Source organism: Mugil cephalus, chromosome 17 (genome assembly GCF_022458985.1).
Source record: "Mugil cephalus isolate CIBA_MC_2020 chromosome 17, CIBA_Mcephalus_1.1, whole genome shotgun sequence".
Taxonomy (NCBI): domain Eukaryota; kingdom Metazoa; phylum Chordata; class Actinopteri; order Mugiliformes; family Mugilidae; genus Mugil; species Mugil cephalus.
The window spans coordinates 11,174,838-11,202,751 of record NC_061786.1 but is presented as its reverse complement, the minus strand read 5'-3'; the positions used below and the strand labels follow the sequence as shown (position 1 = coordinate 11,202,751).

The window sequence follows — 27,914 nt, the reverse complement described above, 5'->3', positions numbered from 1 at the left end:
TTGTGAGCCCGGCCTCTGCTTTAGGACAGGTTACCGCCACTCGCACGTCTCATGCTCAAGGACTACGCTTTCAATTTGCTTTGCTGAGTCTGAGGAATATTAATTGGTACAACGTAAATGCATTCATCTTTACGGAGCATCTTTTGTTTCAGGTAATTTAATCAAACTATCAAACCTTCAAACTTGGTTTTTCTTTTTTTTTTTTTTGCCTTGAGTAGAGTAGATTAGAGTACATCATACAGGATTGTCAAATATAACCAATTACATACAGAGATACCTACATATTGGCATGACGTAAACGTGATTAAACTGGGTGACAAAATGTACTATACACAAAAACGGTATACTTTAATAACATTACATAGATATGTAAAATGACTTACTCTGAAAAATAAAACTTTGATACATTTGTTTTTTGTTTTTTAGCAAAATAAATTAAATATTCATGACTCAATTTGATTATAAACGAGTACAGCTTCATAAACTGTGGTTGGATAAAGAAAGAAAAACTGCTGGTTTACCTCAGCACGCTACGGACTAGTGATGGGAACCTACATGAAAATAAAAATAACTAATGTTTCCATCCCGTGCAGTCTTTGGCAAGGTTTAACCTGCCATGAAAAAAAAAAGACCAAGAAGGCTCAACCGGTCCGTTCTATATCACTTTAAACTGAAGCGAGGGATGGTGACGTGAAGGATAGTGGTCAGCATTCCCGGCATGATGCATCTTCAACAAACAAAAAAGGGTCGACCTGAGTAGGAGCATTTAAAAAAAAAAAAAAACAGCCCTTTAGGAAATCTTGAGTACCATTTTCATCTTCATTACCTGGCAGAACATCCAGAAACCTCTGCGCTCCAACAGCTGATTATGTGAAAGGTAAAACCAAGCTTCCAAATAAAAAAAATAAAAAATAAAAAAAATCAGCTGCTGGAGAATAGCATTCAGCTGGCCCGAATAGCTGCAAGTAAACTCAAAAAAGGTCCTTTTTTTTTCTGTATTAAGTGCACAACAACGATTAATGCAGTTTAGTGGTGTGAGAATTTTATAAAAACAAAGCACCAAATGTGGAAGTTTTTATGAAATTACACAAAGTGTGTACGTGTGTGTGTGTGTGTGTGTCACTGGCCGTTGTTTCTTTTCACATACTTTCCCAACAATGTCCAGCTGTGAAGAGTAACGTCTGGTGAGCGTCTCTGACAGGAGCTGCCGTTCAGTCCGCGGCTCAGCGTCCGTCTCCGATGCCGGAGCAGTCAGCGTGGGGGAATACTTGGCACCCGAGGCTAACACTGAAAATGAATGTGTTGATGCTGATGTACTTTCCCGTCCACGTGGGAGTGAGTGTGCGTGTGGATGTCAGTGTAGATTTTGGGGTAGATTTTAGGGGGGATCGTGGGTCCTCCCTGGCTGAGGAGGAGCTGCTGCTGGGCCAGGTACTCCTCGTAGTTCATGGAGCTCATGCAGTCTTTGTCCGGGGTGGAGGAGCTGGACGACGGGGCCACGTAGCCCCTGTCCCGCTCTCGGTACGACGGCCGGTGGGAGCCCTGGAGTACCTGCGCGGCCGGGGCGCTGGGGGGAGGAGGACAGTGTTTCCTGCTCTGGCAGAACCACAGCAGCACCGTGCCAAAGATGAACACTATCCCGGCGGGGATGCCGATGATGACGGGCCAGGGGAGGGAGCTGGAGGCTGGCGAGAACACAGGTGTGATGGGAGGCTTTGTGTCTGCGGGAGAGGAGAGAGCCAATAAAAGTAAACTGGAGAATCAAAACACACTCTTAAATGTTCCCATGCTTTGTTTTACTGAAAATCTAAGCAGTTTAGGCCTGCAAACAGTTATTTTCATCATGGCATTATTTTTGATTCATCACATCATCAATAAATGTCAGAGCGAAACCCCAAAGATAAACATTTGAATCTTTGAACGCAGGCTACGGACTATGACTTTATGTTTTCACGTGGCCAAAAATTCCTTATTTACCGTAGATCAACTAAGCAAACTGGAGCTGCTCAGAACAATCACGGCATGAGATTACTTTATAAGGATTAATAAATGGGGGGAAAGCACCAATGAATGTCTAACATTCATCTTTAATAAGTGATATATTGATGTATGCATGGAAAAACTCCCTCAACGTGAAAATGATGATGGAAAATTCCTTGAAGCTCTGGTGATTTGTCTTCGAAATAAATCACCACATAAAATATATCAACAGGTTAATATGATGGGTGATGCGTGCTGGACTTAAAACAATGAACGCTGGTTAGAAAATTTTTGCGCAGCCCGACACAGCAGAGAGCCACGTCACACGACATTAGAAGTGGGAGCCTCGGCTGCGATGACAGGACTTCACCCTGATTGGCTCAAGACTTCCCTGCCACTCATCACATGTGGTAAGTTTTTATTTCAGGAACTTCAGACGCATTATCTCCTGTGGTTATCTCTCTCAAAGGAGATTCATTTATTTGATCTCGTCCTTCTGGCAGCTCATTTCTTTTACATATGGGCACCATACGCCACCATTTTAATTTGCAGAAAGAAAAACTGTAAAAACTTCTTTTACATTTTTTTTTTTAAGATGTATGACTCTGGTAGGTCAGATTTCAGTATTTTCTACCCACATGGTTATATAGTGGCCTTTAAATTTTTTTTTTTTAAAGGCCACTAGCTTTCTATTCCTTAACGTTAAATAGTTTCCTCAATAACGCCAAAAACACAAAAATGTGATCTCTCTCAAGGTATTTCTTCAGCAGGTGTCTGACATTCCCCCCAATGCAGGCTTGTGTCCGACCTGAAACAGTTTTTAAACCAAAAACATTCTGACATACTCTGAGCCAGCACTCAACCTATAGTCCTTCTTGTTCATGAAGGGAAGAGGGATTCAAAAACTGGAAGAAAAGGCTCAGTCAGGGCCATTTCTGTGCCGCAATCATACTGTCTGTGTTTGTTGCCTTAAGAAATGTGTTGTTTTTCTTTTCTTTTCCTCTATTCTTATTTTTCCATCCCGATCCCCTAATTCTTTTTCCCCCCATGCAAGTTATTTAATTGTTACTTCCCTTGTCTCTCAGGCTTTTTGGGGGTACTTAACATCTGTATATAACTACGCTGACAGATTAAATCCTTGTTCATGCCGCTGATGTAAACACACGCTCCTCAGGCCTCACCTGGCAGCACAGTTAGGAAAGCACTGCGGAAACTGTAGCCCATCGTGTTGGCGCCTAAGCAGATGTACATGCCAGCGTCCTCCTCCTTGGCGCGGGTAATGAGCAGCTTGTTGAGGTAGGAGCCGTCGGGCCGCGACCACACCTCCCCCATGGGCAGCACCACGAATCTGTGGTCCCCCACCTCGATGGTGGAGTTGTAGCGGCTTTCCTCGTTGTACTCCACGCGCTTGAGCCACTGGATGACCGGCTTCACGTCGCTCCTCACTTTGCACTGGAAGGACGTGGTGCCTCCGTAGTCCACCGTCGTGTTGACCGGGTGAGTGCCCGTCAGAATGGGTTTGGAGTTCGTCCTCTCTGCACAGATACGCAGAGAAAAAAAACGGTCAAGAAAAAAACTCCTGACATGTCAGGTCTTCTGCGGATTGAAGAGGTCTTAGTTGTGCATACGGTTATTAGCCTCAGGCTTAGAACTCATAATTGACAGAGAGGGAGGAATACCACATGTAACACAAGACGTATGTGTGATTAGTTTCCTCTCTTTCTTTGCTCCTGGTTGTACAGCACACATTTCTCATGGGAAGGGGTGTGGAGGGGGGGGGCAGTGGGTCTGGCAGACAGCTGGGCTTTAATCAGCTCCAGATTGGGTGGATGGTCTTTGAGTTGAACAACCTCTCTCTCTTCCTCCCCCTTGTGCAAACACCAGGGCACAAGCCCTCACTCTCAAGCTTACTTCCTCAATATGCTTCTCATATCCATGATTACACAAGCACATTCATCCATGCAGCGAGGATATGTATGAGACCTGCGGTTCGCAATCAGGCATCAGGAGTAGGTAGATCAGAGAAAAGATTTTTCAAAAGTCACAGTTTGTCCTTTGTCAACATTAGACCTGCTATTACAGTGATTGGGCTATTTTAATTTCCTGCAGTGATGTACATACAAGGTTGATCCATACAAGCAGAAGTAATCACTTAAAACTACTTTCCCTGACCTCATCTCATCTAATATTTCCAGGTGATCACGTTTGGTGTGCGTACAGCTCAGCCTCTCTGTGGGATACTCACGTATGACCTCAACTTTGTACGTGGCGTTGATTTCTCCCGCCGGATTGGAGACCCTGCAGGTGTATCTGCCGCTGTGCTCCGGCATGAGGTTCCTCAGACTCAGGGTCCACTTCTTCTGACGACCCTCACCGACCTCCTCCCCCGTCAGCAGCCTGTCGTCCTTCAGCCACACGATGTCCGGCCGAGGGCTTCCACTCGCCGTGCATTTGAGACGCACTGAACTGCCCACGGGACGAGCTATCACCCTTTTCCTCATCTTGGCGGGCTGCGTGAAGCGGGGACGCACTTTGGGGCGAAGCACAAGACAAATTTATTTACTCTTCAGTCGGTTCGTGTCTCAAGTCCATTCAGACTTTTTGAATCAACCTGAGAATAAACTACAGTACAATAAAAAAACAATATTTACATGATTGATGCACAGCTCCTGAATGTAAACGCTAAGAGTACGGTGCGCTATTTATTAGCTGTGAAAGTAGATGTGCTTTGTAGTAATTATGATAAATCACTAGTATTTGATGGAAGGGCAGTGGGGTTGGCTCTTACCGCCTGTTTTGGGCTCTTCCCTGGGTCCAGTTTTGGCGGAGTCATCTGTTAACACAACAAAACAACAATCAGTCGGTAGTAAGACAAGATTCTATGTGTTTGTATATGATACGCACTATATGTCATCTATACACCATCTGCTCTTAAGTTATTTTAGAGATCATCATTTCCTGTAGAATGATTACAAAAAAAAGGTTTTTAAGCAAAAAACTTGGGAGCTTATCAAAAAGGCACTTGGTGAGTCCAATTTATTTTTAATCTAAATGGAATTGATAATTTGTGTTTGCTTGAATTATAATGGAAATGTGTAATGCGTAACTGGTAGTACATGTGTGGGCGAGTGTGGGGGGAACATAACCTCACGGAGTAGTGTACCTGTCTGTGGAGGTGAGACAGGTACACTAAAACACTGTGTGTTTGACTGTGGCATATTGTATGTGGTGACTTTGTATATTGATTGCTGTGTATTGGGTGTTCGTCATTCACACCATGAACCATATTGTGTTTTTATTGTTGTCACATCATAGTTTCGATCTCGAGTATTTGATATAGTGAGATGTTGAACAGTGCTGTTTGGTGGTGCTATTGATATGACAATATATGTCATCAGATGGGCATTGTTTATGCGATGGCATTTTTCAGCTGCAGTTTTGTCGTCTGGTGCAGGTTTGTCTCAGATGTTTGTGGTCAGGTGCTGTGGTCCCCTCTCTCTCTTGCTACTGCATTTTTTTTGTGAGGGTATTGATTATGATATTTCTGGACTGCATTATAAGATTTTCCTGGATGGCCCCACCAGAATTTCCACCACCAATTGCATCCAATTAAAACACTTTCTGTTTATAGCATAAGCAATAAGCGCTAGCGTAATTGGAGGCAACCAATAAGAGCACACTGGACTTTCTGGGGGTAGACTTCCTAGTACAGTTTTTACAGGAATAATATAAATAAGTGGAAACAAATAGCACTGATGTAAGTGTCATAGACGGACTTTAAAGTCTGTTTTAATTTACCATTACAATCCCAATCTCAATTTCTGACAGCATTTTAAGTTCCAACACCAAACAAGTCCGGAGAGTGTTTTTGGCTCGCTCTGCATTTATCAAGAGGTTTCTCTGAGAGGGTTGCATGCTCAGGTCATACTCTGTAGCATTTGGAAGTAATATGATCAGTTTTCATAAGCCCAGTTCCAGGAGACAGCTGTGGAGTTTATGTCATTGGCTGACATCATGCAGCGGCGCTAAGACAGGGCTTAGAGAAAATATAATGAGTGAAACCTAATCGACGCTTTGTGATGCATATCGACATTTCGAGATAAGCAGTGATGAATTAACTGAGCAGCTCGTGTTTCTCGCCATATATCTGCCAATCTGTGCTGACGGAGACATTAGGCAGATGATTATTTAAGAACAAAAATTTTTTTTCACTACTCAGGTGTCATTTCACATTGGATCTGAAGTGCAATGGCAGCAATTCCAACAATCGTGTCCTCAGTTAACAGTATGTCTTGAATAACAAACCAAAAGGAAAAACTACCGGCCAGTTTCTTTTTTTTTTTTTTTTTACCTTCCGTGACTCGTTTTGGTTTCTGGTTCAGGGCAGCTTTGTGTTGGATTTTTCTAGATGCAGTTTGGCACACTTGATTCCCTCGCAGGGTTTGATTGGGTCAGGTAAAGAGACCAGATGTGACTTCTAACCCCCTCGTTCTGCCTCCCCCTGAGTCCCCCCGAAACCCTCAAAGCTCTCTAGGGTTCTCTGGGTACAAACCCTCCTTTGTTTGTCCCCTGCAGCACCAAGCCCAGCCATGATGTCATGGCTATTTGAAGGGGTTTAACTGGCCAACTATAATAACCCATTCCTTTAAAAAACAGCCTCCACTGGAAGAAATATTTCTCTGTTGCTCACTTGGGCTCTCCACATTCCTCCCGGTTCCTGAACCTCCCAATCCAAACAGAACATGGTCCCACACTGCCGGGGTTTTCTTTCTGACTTTTTTTTTTCTTGAATCTATTTCCTCTCTACTTTTTGGCGATTCAAGGAAACAATGGCACCCTTTATACGTCTGTACCGTTAAAGCTATCCTTTGCCACTATTGTCTTTACACAATGTTGGCTCGCTGAGCTACAGACAGGGGCGAGGTAGAGGGCATCACGTAGCTGCCATCTGATTGTTGTTTTTGGAAGACTGAAAAATCAAATAGTCTAGTGAGGAGTGCTTGACAAGGACTCCGTTCTTGTGTGCAGGAAAATTTGCAAAAGCTGCAACTTATCATGGAATTACTGTGCAAAATCAAATTTTCATTATGCAAGCGCAAATCATTCAAATGCATGCTGGGGCTGAAGCTGCCAAGTAAACTTGAATCCTCTTCCAACCAACTTGAATCCATTCACGGTCTGGCTATAGTGTTTGGGGTCTGACGCCATCCCCTCCCACTTCATTCACAAATCCAGGCACCGGAAACAAGTCACTACACACTCTCCCTGCTGGCCTCCTGTGCCAGCTGAATCACAGGAAAAGGCCCGATGATTCGGGGTCACAATGAGCTCCAGATGTTGTTGGGGACATAGAAATGTCCAGGGACAAGCTCCACACACAGGCTTTGCATCACACTCTGGAAATCTCCAAACGGCTACCACATGTGATCAGTCAGACGCGGGGCAGTTTATACAACAGTTGGCCTGACAACGTCTCCAGAGAGGAGCGAAATGAAAAATGTGCCACGAGAGCCAACATCTTCCTGGAGAAATAATGAGCGGTGCCAGCCCCGCATTAGCCTTGTAATACAGTATCTCTGCAGACATAAACATTAAAATTCAATCCTGTAAATGTTAATATGACAATCCCGTATTAATTCTAATATGTAAGCTGCTGCAGCCTGAGCAGCTGAGGTTGAGAGATGGCTGCGTGCATAGGACTATCCTGGTGGGGGTGCTGGGAGGTGATGGGGCCAGTTGTCAAGAGACCACCCCAAACAGGGCCCAAACAGCCAGCTGGAGGGATTGAGGAGGCGCCATGTTGCACTGACGGACCAGATTCTTCAGATAGCTCTTGGGAGGACAGACTGTCCGCTGGCAGATGGGAAGAGGGATATCTCTCTCCGGCCGCAGTGGAACCCCCTTCCTCCCCTTCCTCCTCCTCCTCCTCCTCACATCAGCCTGCAAAGCCCCTCACTCTCTAACTTACAATCTCACTCCACTCTGTCTCTTTATCTTACCGTCTTTCTTCTACTTGGCTCCTCCGCCGTCTCCTCTGCAATGTTGTGAAGTTATGCTCTCCACGTTAGGCCTTGAACTTGAACAGCTGCCAGGATTTACTCGACTCTACACTGACCGGCACTGTAACTGACTGCAGGGACTCCTCCATTTTTTTTTTTTTTAACCACTCTGGAATCCAGTAATACATGATGGATAGTGTATGCTGAGCTACGCTGGAAGCCTGCTACCCCTCATTTACAGAATTTCTAATAAATAAACTCTCGTCTCTGATCTTTCTGAGCAACGTAACAGCCCCCCACTCAGGCAGGTTAACGACAAGCAACTAAATAAAAAAACGCTTCACAGTTAGCCGTTTCAACGTTAATGGAAAGTGTTGCTCATGGTAATTGCAGACTTTTTGGCTAACTTCAATCTTGGCCGTATTTTGACAATGGGGGCCCTGTAATCTTTGCGGCAAAAAAAAAAAAAAAAAGGCTCCCGGAATGAAATGCACCCCTGATGGAACAATTACCTATAAAAACAAACGCTGTGGCGATGGCTTGCCAGCACCTAATGGGATGATGGACAAGAAAGCAGAAACAGAGGACAGGGTGTTTTTGTGAGATGCACAATGGCTGCCGAGTGTCTACAGATGATTTTTCATGCACTCACCACCACCAGAGGACAAGTAGGAAATGGAACAAACCAGATCGGGATTAAGAGACCAGGCCAGAAAGTCTCTAGGTAACTCCATAAAGGGCAAAAACACTCCAGATACAAATCTTGTGGAAATATGCTTCCAAGAAAGACTTGCGATTTAACTTCCAAACATTTTTTTTTATTTTTTTTAACAAATTCGCAGGGCGGGAGCTGCCCGTACAGTCAGTCTGAACGGATCTGCGCACGACCCAGCGCCAGCTTCAGAACATCAGCCTTAAACTGCTTTCATCGAAGTCTCTATTCTCACTCGGTCGCACGGCAGCAGAAGTCGAACCAGATAAATTACCTGTCACACAAACACACCGCAGGGAGAAAGTTGTTATCTATGGTGGAGATTTACTGGCTAATTCTGCGTGTCTCCTGGTGCATGTGTGTACGTCAAGTAATCACTCCTTATCTCCCGACTGTAAATCAGTTTTAAATCCCAAATATAAATTCCATGTGTGTGCAGAGTATTTTCGCTCTACTGTAGGGATAAATACTTCCCATATAATGAGCCAACCCACGTTCCTTTTGTACTCCGTGGTGTATCTGGATATGTTTGCTCAAGCTTCTCTACAGCTTGCAAAGACATCTAAGAGCGTCACAACCTAAAATAGATTCCACTGGTTTTTGTGGTGGAAGTACTAGTAAAACCGGGTTACTCATCTACACTTACAGGTCAATTTATAACCTACATTTAGACAGTTCAAATCCTTTTAAGGCTTGAACTTTAATTGGATCTTCATCTTTTACCACTTTGACACTTTCAGCTTAGTGTGAAACGCCTTTAGTTTGAAAATTTCAGCCCTTCAGTTTCAATCTTTGATTCAACAAATCATTTTAACTAAGTCGTTTAACCTTATAAACTATATTTTTATTGCATCTTAAAGACATGTCTACTGCATAACGTAATATTTCCAGTATTTCAAATATTTATTCGTTTTAAAATAAAGGTCTTTTTCATTTATAAGTCCAACATGGTCCTCCTTTGTCGGAGGTTTTGGTTGCAGCCAATATCCGTTTTCTTGCTCGCAACCGAAAGTATTTTAAACAGATATTCTGCCGGAGCCACGGGCTCGTCTGGGGCATCGCCCAGGTGTAGTGTGACAAAAGAGCCGTGTACCTCCGCTCCAAGAATTATAATTATTTTTTTTTCTTGCTAGCATGGAAATGTGGAGATCAAGGCCAGAAAATATGGAAATGCTTTGCCATATTAGTACCACACGCCTGCAGCATTCAATGAGGACGTTGTAACATCTTTCAACAAAACCATTTCAAAGGATTCAACTGTGAATTCTTAGGAGCGAGCACACATAGTCTTTCTTAAGAAATTCTAACCCTACACTATCACATTAAAACATGGCAAGTACAGTGTTCTGACAGTATCTAATCCGGACCTACAGACATGAAGCCAGGTTATCCATTACATGATGGATTTTGTATATGCTCCTCTTTAAAAAGTTCAGAGACTGAAATTGCCTTTTAAGTGCAACGCAGACAGAGACGTAGCCACGTCTGACTTTAATACCATATACATAGCAGTACTATGAACCTTGACATTAAAGCTGGCTCTATGCCTCAATCTCAAACCTTTCATTTCAGCACAATCAGCAGACACCCTCCCTTTGAACTCCCAAGGAACTTCACATTGAGGGAGACCCTAAAATAAACTTCGGTCTGTTCCCCGCTCATGAACTGTTTTCTGCAGTGATCTGTGTTTTCTTCTTCTGCCTGATTGTGGCTCTTCTTCTGAAGCATGGCTGTCACAAGACCAGGCTATAACTCCTCCTGCCAGAGACAGCGCAGACTCTGGCCCAAATTAGGCATCTTAGAGTAATTAGACTAAACATAGCCTTCACGCTCCACTCCGCTCATTCATCATGCTCTGCTCTAGCGCAGAGGAAATGCATTGTACGCACACGCACAAACGAGTAACGCACTCGGTTCCGACTGCGCTTAATCCTGCGGGCCCCATTCATGAGCCTGTGCGAAAGTCCAGAGACAAAACCATCACTTTTACGCTGAATGTGTTTCTTGTTGTGGAGCAGTAGACCTCCTGCCTCTGCAGAGTGTAGCCTAAGGAAAAGGAAGAGCTGGAGATCCAAATGAGTCACAGAGGATAAAGTAGTATGAAACAATATCCCGTGCCGCTGTTGACTTTGGGCAGAGAGAGGTAGGGGCTGTAACACATACAATAGACGAGAGGATCAGACACTAAAGCTCCATAAATCTGCTCGTTTTAGGCCTCGACCTCAGCGAGCGATGTTGTGTTTTAACATGTGAACTGTGGTGAGATTTCAAACTGCAGGGAACTGTTACAAATCTGCCTGAAAACACAACAGAGGAAGACGATGAGGCCTGACCGTACAAATCGGGGAATGACTCAATGCCACGGTCTCCGGATTTAGTTGCCAGACAGGTGACCTCATGTTTTATAGTTGCCTAATTGAGCTTGAATTTTTTTTTTTTAACGAGAGTGACGCATTTGCCAAGAGTCGGTGATCTCATTTCAGGAACCTGCTGAGAGACAGGCGACACGCGCTGAACTCCGTCTGCACTCACCGATGACAATGAGGGTGTAGTTGATGTTCACGCTGCCGAAGCCGTTAGTCGCCTTGCAGATGTAGGTCCCCGCGTCGTCCGCCTCCACCTCTTTAATCTTCAGGCCCATGCGGAGAATACGGAAGCGAATCCAGCCGCTGTGGATGTTGTGGCCGTCTTTGGTCCACATTATGAGGGGCGGAGGATCTCCCTCCACCGGACACGGCAGCTTGATGGCGCTGCCCAGCCGGGCCATCTGCCTGTGAGCGACTTTCTCGCAGACTCGCGGAGGTCCTGAGGACACACACAAGAACAGAAATTCTCTTAAACCGGTTTTTGCTGCGAGACGCTTGTAAGGCCACTGGAAACAGGTTTCTGTGACCTCTGCGTCTTTTAGCATGGCCCGTAACACTGAAAGCGTACAGGGAATGTTCTGTGATTTATTCCTGGAACACAATCTAAACCAGTGATTCACGGCCTTTCGCTCCTAAAACCCTTTCAAACTGCCTCTTACGCTTGTAAACACTGTGCAAAGAGTGATTTTTCCATCTTTTTTTTTTTTTTAAACAGTAACTCACAAGAAAAACGTGTGAAAGCTGCAGAAGATTGCCCGATAAGATTTAAGATCCAGGACAGATACCGAAAGCACATCGTAGTGAGACTGTTTTGCCAAGTGCAGTTTCCAACATCGAGAATTAACTTTCAGCGTTTCCATCTTCAAATCCATCATTATCAAACATGGGAGTCACTCGTTTTTTGCTCACTAACTACATCAGATTCTTTGAACAACACAAGAGGATAATAACATATTTGAGGCTCCTGCCTAAGCTCAGCTCTGAAACCGTGTCGTTGCGGGCAGATGATAGAAGATGGGGGTAATTTGTCATCTTTTTCTTGCTGATTACCCAGAAATCTTGAAACCAGATTGTAATAATTGGCCGAGCCCTGCCGTTCACTGCGTTGCACAGGGAGGGTAAGGCGTCCTGGCTCTGGTTTTGTGTAGCGTGCAAGAGATCAAAGCGATGGGGGGGAGGGAGGGGGAGGCGGGGTCGCAGCGAGACGGACAGCAGCCCGTTCTCCCCGCTCTTAATTGGCTCAGGTCTGCTCCCTCAGATCTGGTGAAGTGGAGCGGGCCGAAACACCCTGTGATGGTGTTAGGAGGCCTGCGCCACTGCCCGTACAGCACCAGGCATTCAGCTAACCCCCCCACCACCACCACCACCTCCACCGCCGCCACCACCACCACAAAAACTAAACACAACTACTGAGCAGACGCGACACAGAGAGAAACAGGAGCTCAAGGAAGTGAGAAAGGGGGTAGGAAGCACGGCCGAAGCCTATAGCTGCAGCAGCCCTCAAAAGTACACAGAGCACAGTCTGTGCCCCAGAACAAATGGCCAGTCTGGTAGCAGTAAAAACAATGGGGAGGGTAAGTACACATGGCCTCTCCCAACACATACACACAGAGTCACATTCCTTCGGCGCATTTCACACATATGGTAAACAAGAAGTTCATTATACTGATGGGGTTGCAGTGGGGGAAGTTGACACAGGTAACTCCATCTGGCCTTTTCATCCATCACATTGTCGACAGATGCGTCTCAGCTGCAGGTACAACATCTGGACTGGGGTTCGTTGGACTTGTCGAGAAGAAAAAAAAAGAAAAAGGCGTATACACTGTGGCATCTAAATGAGTGGAAAAAAATAAATAAATACGTGATCTTAAAACATAAAACCGTGTCTCCTTTTTGTTTCTATGACTTTCTCAATCATGCGTGGACGCAGATACACAAACTGAAAGTTTCCCTTCCTCTCTGTGGATGGCCTTTCTGGTCCGCAGCATGCACAGGAAATTGGAAGTGTCATTGTTTATGTCTGTGGAGAAAAACGCAACCGCAGTCTTTTTGGCTGTTGTCAGCTGGCCCATATCTCACTACACTGTTACCAGGAAATCAGAACAGAGGCACTCACTGTTTTATTCTCTGCAGACTCTGCTTTATGACCACAAACAGGTCAGAGCATTGGCTTGGTGCTGCTGCTGGGGCTCATATGGACCGAGTTGATCCTGAAGGACTGAGCTGCCTGGGGAAAACATAAATACATTTCTGCCAGATCTTGAACAAATAGGCTTCAGTTATCTCGCCTGACTTATGGGCCTGCGAGCCACTCAACCATGTGTTCTTTCTGGATTAATGGAGGGAGCTGACTTACAAAAACAAGGCCTGATTCATGTCAAAGGTTTAGTTGAAGCAAAGTGTCAAAACACAGTGACCCTGCAAAAGCACTGCTTCTGTCAAAGCTGGAAACGCATTCCTTGAGAGGCAAGTATGGGTAGGAAGAAAATGAAAAGGGAGCATCACAACGCTCTTTTCTATGAAAAATATGCAAGGGTGTGTTGACAACTTTTCTGCAATGTCTTCACCGCATTCAGCGCTCTCTCCGGCCTTCCAGGGGAGGATCCTTCCTTTTACAGTTACATCTAATGTCTGATGACTTTATGTTGGCGGCGACCTTGTTGTTTCTTTTTTTCTCTCACGCTGAAAATGTCAAACTTGAAGGAATAACGTGACATTTTGGGAAAAATTATTCTTCGCTTCATCGATGAGACGATCGGCACTAGTCTCGTGTACACCAAACGTTACGGTGCCTTCAATTAGAATCAGAATTTTGAGTTCCCGGCACGAAATAACAACTCGGAAAGTTGGAAGAAGCCCATCAACCCCGACCTCAAAATCCAAGATGGCTGCTCTGCCAATCAGCAGCAATAAAAGATGTTATAATACACAGTTTATTAGGAAGCCTGTCTGTATAAATGTCTCATTAAATCAATCTCACACACAAACCACTGTCCAACTTTAGCTTTTGAAGCCACTGCAGCACTGTTTGTGCGAGCAAAATACCATGCAGTGATCAAAACGTCTCAACGATTGTTTTTTAATTGCATTAAACACGCTACTTCAGCGTTACCAGTTGGGGTATTTGGGCGCTTTTAAACAATCAACTCTTGTATCTGGACAGAATTCTATATTTTAAAGACAGGAAACAAGAGGAAATAGGAGACCTGGCTGCGTTGGAAGAAAGAACTGCCTACAAGCTCCTGACTGCAGCTCTACATTTACCACACAAACACAGCAGCGATATCAAACATCTTGCCGTGCTCACTCTCTGGGTTTAGGAGAGAAATCCAAAGGAAGTGCATTTCCAAAAATATTATTCTTTTAATTGTGATAAAGGTCTATGTGATCTTGAACTTGGATTATTAAGGGCTAATCGAGCAGCCCCTGAGCTTTTTGGCTTAATAAAATAAAAAGCTTTGGCTGGTGCTCTGAGCGTGAGGAATGTGCAACAAATGATTTCCTCCCTCCATCTCCGCTTCTAAAAAAGCTTTTGAAGTGCTTTTTCTGACAAAAACAAGGCATGAAGTAGTGCTGAAATCAAGGACACCGTGTGAATAACTTAATAAGTATTTGTGGCGTGTGCAGGAACACCATCCTCTCTTCGGAGGGGACTCCCCTCTCCTCCTCCTCCTCCTCCTCCTCCTCCCTCTCAAGGACAGGTTCTCTTAACCTTGGGGTTGAAAGCTTTGAAACCTCACAGAGATCCAGCTCCGATAAAAGGGCATTTATTGCCTTATCTACTTGATTGTTGCACACACAGTTTAACCTGTGAGTTTGTCGAATATGAAACAACACTGGAGGTCAAAAGTAATGGAGCTGCGTTTATCCTCGCTGTTTAGCTTCAGTCTTCAGAGACTCTTGGCTGAAATCACCTACAATCGCTGTGATGATTGGAAACCTGCGCGACTGATGACAAACTGCTGAGCGATTCAGTGTGTTTACCCAAATCGGCGTGACTGTGAGTTGCCCAGTAAAAGGAAAAGGATACACATGACCATATGGGCTTTCCCATATTGCAGCGTCGGTAAAGCGCTCCTTATTATAGCCGTGCCCCATGTGTGAATGGAATCTTTCATAGTGCAGGAAGAGGAGGAGGAGGCCTGGCGACTCACAGAATTAGCTCTGTTTTTCTTTGCTCAATTTGGTGATGGATTATTTTAAGAGAAAGGGGCACATTCAATAAGAGGCATTCTTGTGATTCGGGGATAAATATAGCCATCTTTAGGAAACCCTGTGAGCGGGTTAATGAGCAGATGATCTGTTGTGCAGGCATCCGTGGAGGGAAATATGTTAGGAAATGTCAAATGAAAAGGAGAGATTAATAAAGAGAGGGAAAATAAATGAAGTTAACGGAGCCTCGCGGGCAATGCTCAGATGTGCTGGCACCTCTTCCCTTGTTTATTTTCTCTTTTACAAAACACCTGTGGATTTGTAATGATGTGTATGAGCGTTGTTCAGTCAACACAAAGTGCTTTGGTCTTTCTAAGCCTGACAAACACGTCAATAAAGCGATGACAGCCGCTCCAATGGAGAACACCTGGGACATAACCGACCACAATGAGGACGGCAAGATAACGCACGCAACGCTGTCTGCTGAATGCAGGGTATAGTCATTCAAACTCAACTGTAAACGTCTCCTAATAAAAAAAAGGATCTTGGCGCTTAATCTCCAGCCGACTGCAAGAGTTTCAAATGCATCAAAAGGTTTTTGCAGAGTGCCAGACTGTAGTGATTCATGACTAAGATAAACAGTGATCTGAGCGAATGTGTCTTCAATATGTAGTATTTACATAAAGGATAAGAGGCAGAGACAGATAGAAGCTGGGGAATCTTCCCTCCTACTCAGCGGCACTGTGTTAGCTCAGCAGACCGTACAAGAGCTCTAACATAACAGAGGAAGGGGTTTAATGGAGCCTGTGCTTCCAGGGAAATACTCTATCATGCTGCTTAAAAACTCTGGAGCACTTCAGAAAGTGTGTGTGTGGGGGGGGGGAGAAAGTAAGCAGAGATGGAGGAAAAAAGAAAAAAAAAAAATGCACCAAAAATACATGAAAGCTAGAAAACCAGAGACGGGGACTTCACTTGAGACCGGAGGGGTTGGGCGAAGGCGAAAGGTGAAGCGGACACCGCAGCTCGGGGAGTGTGTGAAAGGCCAGAGCTTCTGTTCAGAGGCTGCTGCTGCTGCTGCTGCTGCTGCTGCAGCGCTCGGCTATACATTTCACAAGCAGAGATAAAAATCTGCATAAAACAGCGAGCGAGGGGAGGAGAGCCATCTTGGCAATTCAAGAAAGGAGGCGAGGTGAGGGTGGGAAGGGGAAGGTATGGGAGGGGGCAGTGACAGGGTGAAAGGGGATGGGATACGCGGAGTGGCAGCAGGGGCCGTCCTGACAGCAGTGGGGCAGCGGAGGGTGAAGAATGCCGTCTTTTCTTACCGCTCCAGACGTCCTGCCCAGCAACCTCACCCAGTGTGGTAATCAATACCTGTTATTTTCCCCTCTCGGCTTTCCAATCAATAGATAAGAGCGGGGTAAGACCAGCCGGGACAATGGCTCTTTCTTCGGCGCCATCAGATGTGGACTGAATAGCAACTGCTTCGGTGGTGGGAATGGTACAGGAGGAGCTATTGGGTGACACGAGGGACTAGAGAAACAGCAGGAGGGGGTGGAATAAAAAGAAAGGGGGAATAAGATGCTCCAGTCAATCTATCTGATTCGAGAAGAATAAAATCAGAGCCTCTGTGCAGGGAATCCGCCGTCCTTCGCTAAAGACCAAGGGGCTCCCGCCGAGTCCTCATCAAAAGAACAGGAAAGAAACAGAGAGAAATTACTCCAGTGTCATAAAGCTTCTGGAAACATCTCCATCACGCGGCCTGCCCTTTACAGGCCCTACTGTGGAGTCTTTGAACTCTAAGCTGCTATATTTCATTAGACTCGAATGCCTTTCACCCAGCCCCAGCTGCCTCTGCTGGAGAAAAGAGCATGTGTGCGAGTGTGTACACCTCCTACTGTTTTCTGTAGCTACAGCGTAACCAATGCCAAAGCTCCACCCACAATAAATCAGAGCGCGTTTGTTTGCCAGTAACCGGATAGACAGTGATATTATTCTTAATATTTATGCAGAGATGAGTCACGTCCTCTCAAACATTAATAAAGAAAAAAAAAACATGAATCGCAACATTAATTACACTGTGAACCTTTTATTAACCTTCTATTAATTGATCACAAGACAAGATGTGTCAAGGTGCAGGTGGCTTAATGCCTGCACAAATAATTTCCTCTGACTGAAGGAGAAATCTTTTTGAAACCCTGATACTTTCATGACATGAAAGGCTGCTTTCACTTCAGGTTAAGGTCTTTCCATAGGGAATCTGTACTTTTCCAGGCATGTGAAAGTATGGAAAAGTATGGAAAGTCCTTGAAATTAATGGAGGCCTTTCATATCATGTTTTTGGGACGGCCATTTTTGTCTTGTTAATGGCCAGCGAACAGGAGTTGCAGTGGAACGGTTCATAGTCTGGTTTTCCAGTGTGTGACCAGTTGAGTAAACAAGGCCTCGTCTCTTCAAGGTTTTTGGGGCGTTACTATCACTAATATTGTTTTTTAACTGTCTCTAACAAAGAGTTTCTACCAGATGTCCGGAGGTGTAAAAGAAGAGTTGAGGAGTTGCTTGGTTTTCCTGTTCTTTTCAGTTAATTTTGTTGATATGTGTTTTGTTTGTGAACATCTTGAGTCACTTAACCCAAATCCATTTAGACGCTGTAGTTTATTTCAAACAAATCCGACATAGGCAATAAACACTCACCGGTGCGTCAAATACGTATCAATCCACAGCAGAAAATAGTCCCTAACAAGTGCATAAAATGACTGAGTGGACTCAATGTTTCGTTACAAGATGGAATGATCTATTTCTGACAAATTTTTAAAGACATTTTGACTTGAAAATATTAAAAGAGCGATGGAATGGTGAACACAGAATATGATATAATCTTTTTTACACCTTTCTCCATTCCCTAAAACATAGGCCTTCAAAAGGAGGTCGCAAAACTTAATTTAAATCTCTTCAAATACACATTAACACAAATCCAATCCATATAACCATATATCCATACTTTAGTAAAGATACAAATGGAGTCTGAAGACGTTACTGTTGCAAATGTTCGAAATAAAAAATGAATATTTGAACACATATAATACGTAGGGGGTCCCTACTTAATCTCCCCATCGGTTTGGGGGTCATTGGCCTTAAAAAAAAAAAAACATTGAGGACCCCTGCCCTAAAAGAAATAAAATTCTGATTGAAACACAAATATTTTAAGTGGCATAACTTTCCATGCAAATGCGACTCCGTTGGTAATTCAGCGGCCTCACTCGGTCATAATGAGCGCACAGCGAGTGGCACTCTAGTCGCTTTATCTCACTCCATTAAGCTAAGGCCCGGTGCACACACAGGGGCTGAGTGTGTGCTTAGGGCCACTTATCAGGGAAGAGGCAACAGGAGGGAGGCTGTGAAGAAAGAGAAAGGTCGAACGGAGCGAGAGAGGCGGAAAGAGCGCGCGAGGGAGGGGAGAGAAACCGAATCGAGCCGAGGCGAGGGAAGGAGAGAGAAGCTGGGCGAGGGCGAGGAACAAGAGGGCTGATGTAGAGAGTGGCAGGGAGCAGAGGCTAAGATGGCAGAGAGGCCTCCTTTAACACACAGCCCATAAGGAGAGGAGGGCTGCATGGGGGAGTGCAGGGGGATTAGGTGGGCCCAGGCGGCAGTAACCAGGAATCCCAACAATCTCACACCCCACTCCCTGGCCCGGGCTCAGCCTGAGCCACATGACACAGTCAAACAGACCTCCCTCTCCCCCTCTCCATTACAAAACAGGGCACCAGCGAGCACCTGTTTATTACCGTCTTTCTAATATGTTCGGAGATTGGCCGACCCCTTGGCTCTGAATGGGACATTGTGAGAACACTCACACGTCTGGCTGCTCCACACTGGCGCTGCATTGTTTCTTATTCCCTCTCACACACACACACACGAAGGTCAAGAGGCGATCTGCACGTTATTAAGATACTAAATCTTAAAAAAAGGATTTTAGATTAATATTGTGTCACATGCGTTTTAGGTGAATGCAACATGCGCAAAAGAGGATAAAATGGTATTTTGTACAGAATTATATCAAATACACTTTAAAATAAAATAGTGTTAAACAAAACTAAAACAGTTTTATAGTTTTTGATACTTGTACCAATATAATACTGAAGTGTAAAGTACGCAAATCACAAACTTCACAAATGCACTGGTTGGAGAGTAAACTAAAATCTGGCATGCGAATCTGAGAAGGATCGCACACCAGCCGTGTCTTTTCTGTTTGTTTTTACACTCTCCTCCACAAACACGTTTCAGTCCGTATCAAGAAAGCACTGACCTTCTGTCTCGCACATATGCATATTTTAACACTGGCGTGCGCGCAGCTCTACTTTAAGTCGTGGAGAGCCAAAGAAGCTGAACACGAGTGCAGAATAATGAACCTTGTTACACCGTCTCCTCGACATGCTTTTGTTTCTCACGGCCTCTATCCGTCATCAGCGAGGTGCATCCTGCCACTCCCAGCATGCCCACCTCCTCCTCCTCCTCCTTCCTCCTTCTACCTTGCTGCGTTCCACAGTGGGAGGGGGGGGGGAATGCAATTTGCTCTTTGTGTGCAGGAACTGAGTTGCGGAGAAGCACAGAGGGTGTAAACAAGAAGGTTTAGAGCCAGACATTCTGTCACCGGCCGACCCGAGTGTTGTGGTCACATCTGTGCGATTATGACGATGATGACGGCCGAGCTTGGCGCTGAGCGCTCCTCGTTTCTCCGTCTGCAGGAACCCTACACCAGCGTACGGTCGGAGGATCGGCCGGTCTCCGTGACACCAGGAAGAGCTTTACACCAGCGCCTTTGTCAACAAGGTCTTTTCAGGAGAGGGCCAATGACAGACCGTGATGTAGCGGGAGTGTTTGGGCAGAATGGAGCAATTCAGACAGGGGCAGCGGGAGGGAGGGAGAGACTAGGAGCGGGGTGGGTGAGGTGGAGAGAAAGGCGGGTGAGACAGAGACGAGACAGGGCTGGGAGTGAGAGGCAAGGCGAGACAGAGGGAGGGGGGTGGAGGAACTGGCAAAGCTCTCACTGACAGCAATAGGGCCTCTTGACAATCCAGGAATATTGTCTGAAATCAATCTGTCATCATAGAGCTGTTGAGCCTGTCATTACGATGTGGTACTCGCCCTTTCACAGTGACAATTTGTTCAGTGCTTTCCCAGTTCACCTTACGGCTCGGCTGCACTAAGGTCACCGACCTCTATCTGTCTGCGTCTGCCAGTCTGTCTGCCTCTCTCATTGTCCATCAGTTGTCCCCATAGAGCTGCGCAGTGGTTTTATCTCTGCGGCTAGAAACATCCAGCTGACGACCCGAACGGACACTTTGCTGCAAGGACTCTTGTCGCGTCATAAGATTCACAAATTTAAAAGGAATACTATTCTTCCAGACACGCTAGCTGCTCTGTCAGACTCTGTTAGACTGTCCTCAGCAGCATGCTAATGGCTGCTACCGCTAAAGACAAAAATGCACTTCAGACCGACGGGAATGTTGTTAACTCAGTCACGTGTCTCGAACCCACTTTGACCTGATGGTGAAAAACGAAAAAAGTCGCGAGTACAATTTATCCTCTGATTACAAATGTTTACAAAAATTTATAGAAATCTGTCTTACGGGTTTTATGATATTTAAAACAAACCACTGCAGTCTTCAAGTAAAGCAAAATACATCATCTGGAAAGCACGACCATCTGCACAAAATCCAGTGCTAACAGATCCAGTATATGCTGATGTATTTAACCTGCTGCTGGAGCTGGAGGGAGACTCGGAGGATCAGCAAAGTCACTGAATTTATCTTCTAGGGAACTAAGATTTCTGCACAGAAACACATGCAATGGTTGTTATGCGAGTACAAACCGCACTGGTGGACGTCACTAAAGTCAGGGATATTCATCCTCTGGGGATCATAAACATACAAAACGTCACGGCAGCTTAACCAAAAACCTGACGAGACCCTTCTTGGTGGCGGCTGATATCTACATGCTGCTTGCAAGGCTAGAAATAAACAGTTTGCTGAGCTAATACCTAATCGCGGCGCACAGCAACAGTACATGAATGGAGTTCTGCAACCATCTGCCAGGCTTTAAAGCGCACGTACATCCAGCCTGGGGACTCATCCAAGGGCCAAACTCACATCCCCGTGCATGAGGAAATCAAATCAGTTTCACTGCATGGTGCAGAATTCCAGTCTGGGATAGCAGTAGCCCTGCTATAAAATATGACAGATTATACTCTTTGCTCCTGAAATGATTTTTCCTCCCGTTCCACTCCTCATGTCAAGGCGGGGACATATTTTTCCATTCATTAGAGAAGCAACGGGTCCCCGAAATAATAATAATAAAAAAAAAAAAAATTCAGGGCCTCTCAGTCTGCATTTCTAATGCAGACAGACACTGCTGCTGATGGAAATGAGTGCAAACAAAATTCCATCATGACAGCCTTTACACTCGCAATAAAAAAAAAACTCCTATTTTGACAAGCGGTCGCCCGGACCCCGATTCTTTATAACCTCAATCAATAGGGACGACGCACAAAGACTTTCCGAGGTCATTCAAAAGAATCCTTAATGAAAAACAAAGTGGAAGTGAAAAAGCCACAAAGCCATGTGGGGTCTCAGTGAAGCTCATCGGAGGTGAACTGAAAGAAGGAGGGGGGGGGGGGGGTGGAAACTGGAAGGAGGGTCCGGGGGTGTGCGGAGAGGCAGCGGAGGCCTTATTCAGAGCTCGTTATCCCAGCCGTCCCCTGGCCGGGCTTTCTTCAGGCCCAGCCAGCCATCCCTGTTGCCACCACCATAACTTTCAATCAACCCTTTAACTGCAGAACGACAGGGTCGGTTGGTTGGCTTGTGTGTCCGTGTGTGTGTGTGTGTGTGGGTAAATGTGAGAGGGTTTAACAAGTGACTTTCTAATGAAACCCCAGAGAGAGAGGAGGGGGTAACAGGAAAAAAAAAAAAAGAGAGAGAGAAAAACTTTTATAAGCCAGTGTCGGGTATCAGATCATGAACTGCTTCCCAAAATCTTAAAAGGAATGAAAACAAGAGGCTTGGTGACACGCGGAAACTAAAACTGAATGCAACAGGTACGTCCTGGACGCCAGATTTGGAATTCTGATAAGTCGGTAGGAGACAACAGAGTCTAGCAGGCTGTGGCAAGCAGAGCACACACAGCGAGATGGGCAGATACAATTTCTGGAGTTTAAATCAGCCTTTTATTCACTGACATCACAATGGCAACTCTAGAACTTGCCCAAACCTGCTCAGTCCAAACAACATCTCGAAGGCCATCATCGCTTAAATAGCCTGTGTTTTTTTTCATCAGGCGGCTGAAGCGCCAAGGAGTAGGCAGGAGATACAACTAGGAGTCATTGGCAGAGGAAAAGCACAGGGAGAAGCAAGAAGAAAAGTTGTAAGCCTCTGCCCAGGTATGCCGACTCTGATCTGAATCATAAATCCAGGAGTGAGCATTTACTGGAAAACCGCTGGCATCGTTTCGCTTACTGAAGTGACTGGGTGAACAGCTGTGGAGCACGAAACAGTGAGGAAGGCGGAGATATGGGGAGGGGGGGGGCAAGAAGGGTCTCCACGACCTGCCTCCTCGAAAGAAAAGAGAAAACCGAGTGGGACTGGAGAAGCGAAGGAGGCTCAGAAAGAGGGGTTGCGCAAGACAAACACTTCCCACTGTGGGGCTGAGATGTTATTGTAAGGTCACTTGTAAGGTTCCAGCGAGGCGGACCCTCACCCCCACCTACAGGCTGGCTTCCAGTCCACCCTCTTTCTTTTTTGTAGCACAGCAGCCTGGAGTCTGAACAGCATCCAGCATCATCCGACGCTGGTTTAACAACCGAGCAGCTGTCAATTAAATACCCGCCGTTCATAAGTCAGAGCAGGGGAACGCAAAAAAAAAAAGTCTATTATCATTTCAATGGTGGTTTGTAAGCAGCTCCACGGGTTTCGCGAAGGTTAACGGGAGCAAAAGGAATTCTATTTAACTGAACCCAAATCCATTCAGCCAGCAGGAAGAGTGTGTGTGGTCTGAAGAAACACTCCCGGAGCCAACTGCCCAAACAAACTAATGAGCATTGTACACACAGACATGGGATTATCTTAAAGCATAAAAAAAAAAAAGGTGGAAAAAAAAAAATGTGAGCATTAGCATACAGCTGAAAGTGACAAATACTGAGCGCGGACAATGGCTTGTTGAAATTCCGCATGAATGTTAATTGAAGTGGCCAAATAAAGTCAGTCAAAGGGGGGGGGGGGGGGGGGGGGGGAGTGTCGCTCGCTGGGATTATATGACCCCGCTAAAGTAAACACCAACTGACCTCCATTATGACTACTTATCACAGCTACAGCCCTTTCCTTTCTTTCCCCTCGGAGGGGTGAAGTCTGACACATTCCTCCCTCCAAATGTTTCCTCGCGAGCTGACAGGGTCAGCGGCGTGCGCTGACAGACGGCCGATACGCGCACCGCAGCAGCGCCGCGAGCATTATTTCCGCGATAGAAACGGAGGGATCGTGGCAGGAGGAATATTATTTCCACCTGGTTTGGAGGAAAAGTAGGTGGAGTGGGAAACAGTTGCTGGTGTACCTCTGAGGTTTTCCAAATTGCCCCGCGCTCCTTGGATGTCTCATTATCATGACTTTTCTCAGGGTAATTTCAGCCTGCTTAATAAAACACAAGCATATATTCAGACGCACGAACGCGGCGCTCGTTCGCCCCCTCGTAACTCCTTCTCACGCACGTCTAAATGGCACCCCCTCAGCAACAGCGAGTCCCCCCGTCTGCCGTGAGCTCCTAATAGACGGCAAATAAGTACAGTCTACAGGGAAGAGGAGTGTTTAAAATTAATTACTGCTGCCCTGTCCAACCTGGGGGACCGCCGCACATAATAATCCATCCATTGTTCTCTGCAAATGGACCCAGACTCAGTAAATACGGGGCTACGGAGAGCTGAGAGAGGCTGTGTGGGAGTAAAGGTCAGTTCATGCCTTGTTTTAACGACAGCACATTAACTTAACTCACTTCCTTCAACTTAACGCTCGTCATAAATTGGAGGAAACGCAGAGAGAAGCGGGGAAAAGAAGGGGACATGTGGCAGACGCCGCTGGATGCACGGCACCTACGGAGAGGTTGCACCGGTCGGAGATGAAGGCGAAGAAATGTTCCTCGGCGTTCCTATCGAAGAACAAGCTGGGAAAACATGTTACACGGGAACACGGCGGCTTTTTCGGCTTAATTCTTTGTCCTTTTCCACCTACCTCCACCCCCCAATCTCACCAGCTTGGCCCACAAACCAGAGCACCACTGTTACACCTTCTTACTACTTCTTACTATTCAGGAGCTATTTAAAAAATAAGAGGACTTTGGGGCATTTTGTTACCGAGAAACGAGCCTCATTACGGTTGAAGGAAATGGAAAACTGTCGGGGAGCCAAAAAAGCCCTGTGATTTTAAAGGCATTTGGCATACACTTTATCTTATAGTACCTTCTTGTTATGAGACCATGATGTAACCCTTCTATAAAATGTATATTTTCCAACAGGGTTGCAGAAGCGTGCTCTAAACTTCGCCGGGTGGCTCTGGAGGTGAAGGAAGCGCATTCGCGTACACGCACACACACACACAAAAAAAGACAACTGTTTCTAATTAAAATGCATCAAAACATCCAGTGTGTGTGTGTGTGTTCATTGTTAGCTAGTCCTGGTGCTTAACGGAGACACCTGGTGCCTCTCTGTTTCTCCCAGGGTGCATTTCGGCAGATCCATATGTCCGGGCCGCTGCATTCCTCAGTTAGTGGAGCCCAGTGGTCCCCGGGCCTGTCACCACATTAGAGGCTCTGCTGGGACACATCAGTGAGCACCTCCTCCAGCTGCTGGGGGGGGGGGGGGGCGGAGCACCAGAGAGGGGGGGGGGGACAGGAGGCGGTAGGATGGAGGAAGTGAGGGGGTTCCAAGGGGGTCTTAAGAAATAATTCTTGCTTGGCCAGTCGCAAAGTCGTAGCAGTGGAGAGAGGGAGGGTCTATGTCGCTGTGTGTGTGTGTGTGTGTGTGTGTGTGAGAGTGTGTGTGTGTGTTTGGGGCTCTCTGTGGCACGAGGGCAGAGGGTCCCGGGTCAGATGTCACCCGATGACTGACAGCAACAGGCTGAAAATCATTCACCCGATCTTTACTGTCTGCTCAGGTGCGCCGCCTCAAAACGTTTACGTAACGCGGTAAAGTAACACGTCCGACGTGTTTTTACAGCTCCACACACACACACGAGTCAAAGGGGGTCCAACCTTCACCATTTAATTTACATTTGTCAAAGATGTCATCATGCATTGTTAAATTTAACAGGGACTGTTTCACAGCCTCGCTGGCCTCCGCTTCCCTATAAAAGCCCAAAAGTTTCGAAGCAGAGCCCCCCTCCCCACCACCACCTCCACCTCCTCGACTGTATTTCACAGCATGTCTGAGTCAAGCTGTTGCGTTTGGACTGTAACACAGAACTCACTGTATCTCTGCCTCTTCTGGGAGAACGGTGGGATATTTACACTTCACAGATCGCCAAGCATCACTCAAAATCTTCTCCCTTAAGGCTGCCTGCCAGGCAACCGATCTGTGATGTCTACATCTGTCCGTGCATCTGCTACCACTTCCAGAGCGACTTCGAAAGAACCAGCTGTAAATTATCCCCTTTTGTCTAACATTAAGTCAGTTTAGACCCATCAGACCTCCGCTCTCCACCATCCACCACTGGCCTCCCCGTTTTTGGATTCCTCCTCCGCTGACATATGTTAATCTGTAAACATACAAAATTGCCTGTCTAATCTGATTTAGCCTTCACGTCTTGTTTACTTTTGGGTTAGTCGCGCCGTGAAGGCACGGCTGCCATGCTGTGAATGAGGCATTGTCTGCAGACCCACAGATCTAATCTCTCGCCCCCCCCCACAACCCCTTCTAAACCGCAGCCAACCCCCCCTCCCGCCTCCACAACCTTGAGCGGCGGTAACCGCATGCAGGTATTGTACCTATCAGACGCCTCTCGCAGCGCGATTAAGAAAGGACCTTTATTTTTGCAGCGGGAGCGCGCTCCTCTGTGGAAACCTCCCCGGCTTTTAGACTTCTCTCGTTAAAGGTGAAGCTCAGATTTTTGCCTCCATGCCACTGGATTTCATCAGACACGGTTCAGTAGTCAGCGATGGCGGATGAAATCATAGAAATTCGCCCCGACAGTCATTCACGAGCTGTTGACAAGCTGGCTGCGAGTTGTCTTTATGAAGCTTAGTATTGACGCTGGCACAATAAACAGTGCAGAGAATTGTGGTCAGAATGAGTTAGCCCGCTCTCCACTCACACGCTCCAGCTGATGTGAGACAGCCCTTTGGCCGGACCACGGGAGAGCTGGTGTTCCTTCACCCTGGGAAGCTGATGGATGATGTTTGTTTGGTTTAGCTGAAGTGAATGTGAACACACACACACACACACAGCCATTACTAAAACACACACTAACTGGGGGCAGGGGCCGGCTCGCTCACTCCACTGCCCTGTGTTGATTTTGGGCTCTGTTTAGAGGCTTTCTCTTATTTATTTTATTTTTTTCTTTTTTAAGTTTTCCGTCTCTTACTTCACGGTGCCACGACATTAAGACCCAACTGAGAATGCCTTCACCCTCTGAGGTGTGAGAGCGGTGCGGCGGCAGGAACGGAAAGGAAGGGGAAAGAAAAATCCACGGTTGCAGCTCTCACCTCTTACGCAGTCGGTCAGTAAAACGGCCTCAAAGATGAGCAGCACGATCTTCAGGACGTCCATGCCGTCCAAAGACAAATTCATAGCGACCGAGCCTGGAAGGGACGTAGACGCATCAACGCGGGATGTGTGGACACTGCATGGACAAACAAATGAGAGCAATAAGAGATGGTTTAAACATCTATTTTCAATCATTTTATACATATTATCGTTTAAAAAAAGCACGGCTCGCTTGCAGAAAAATGCAGCAACTTTACTGGAAAAGGAGTTCTTGTTGGTTGACCTCACTGGTTCCCAAAGTGGACTACTGGGAGCTTTAATGGTCCACAAGAAACTCTGAAGGACCTAAAATAAGCTCCAAATAAATAAGATTTAACGGCCATAACTTAACAGAAATTCTTAACACATAAATTCTGTTCCCACTTTGTGTCTAACCACAGGCAGATACTCAGCTGTTGGGTCCATATGTGTGACTTTAAAATGACTTTTAATGCATTAGCTACATTTTCAAATGGTCTTCAGTAGTAAAATGTTGATGGAAACTGCAGCAAAGAAAAAAAGAGCAAAACACAACTGCTGCTGCTGCTCAGTTGTAGCTTTTTAATGCATGCATGAGTAGTTCATATATATATAGAAAGAGAATAATAAAATGGCATACCTTGATATTCAGTGAGTTAAGTCAACCTTGTGTCAGCCTTTTGACAGAAGTGCTTTTAGCCGAAGTCCGTGTTGAGTCCATGAATCTGAAGTGACAGCGGTCGGACTTTCCGCCGACCCCTGAACGAACAGCACGAGCCTGTGCGCGTGAAATATACCCACGAGTTCAAGGCTCAAGCAAAGAAAAAAAAAACGGCCACTTCCACAGTTTACAGTAAAACGTCCAGTGTGCAAATGCTTAAAGACTCCGTCCGGTCCGCTGAGCCCGCTTCGTCCACCCACCAGTGACTTTTCCAGTGCGCGGACTCTGC

The 27,914-nt window shown here is 45.9% G+C and overlaps 1 protein-coding gene across 1 annotated transcript; it reads right to left on the bottom strand.

Moving 5' to 3' along the window:
• Window positions 1-222: 222 nt before the first annotated feature.
• LOC125023527 (fibroblast growth factor receptor-like 1) lies at window positions 223-27,914 on the bottom strand. The gene is made up of 7 exons (XM_047610846.1): window positions 27,605-27,914; window positions 26,946-27,082; window positions 11,224-11,496; window positions 4,769-4,813; window positions 4,226-4,510; window positions 3,162-3,515; window positions 223-1,721 (listed from the first exon to the last, which is right to left on the bottom strand). The coding sequence occupies exons 2-7, from the start codon at window positions 27,028-27,030 to the stop codon at window positions 1,282-1,284; spliced, it is 1,482 nt and encodes a 493-aa protein (XP_047466802.1). The 5' UTR covers window positions 27,031-27,082; window positions 27,605-27,914; the 3' UTR covers window positions 223-1,281.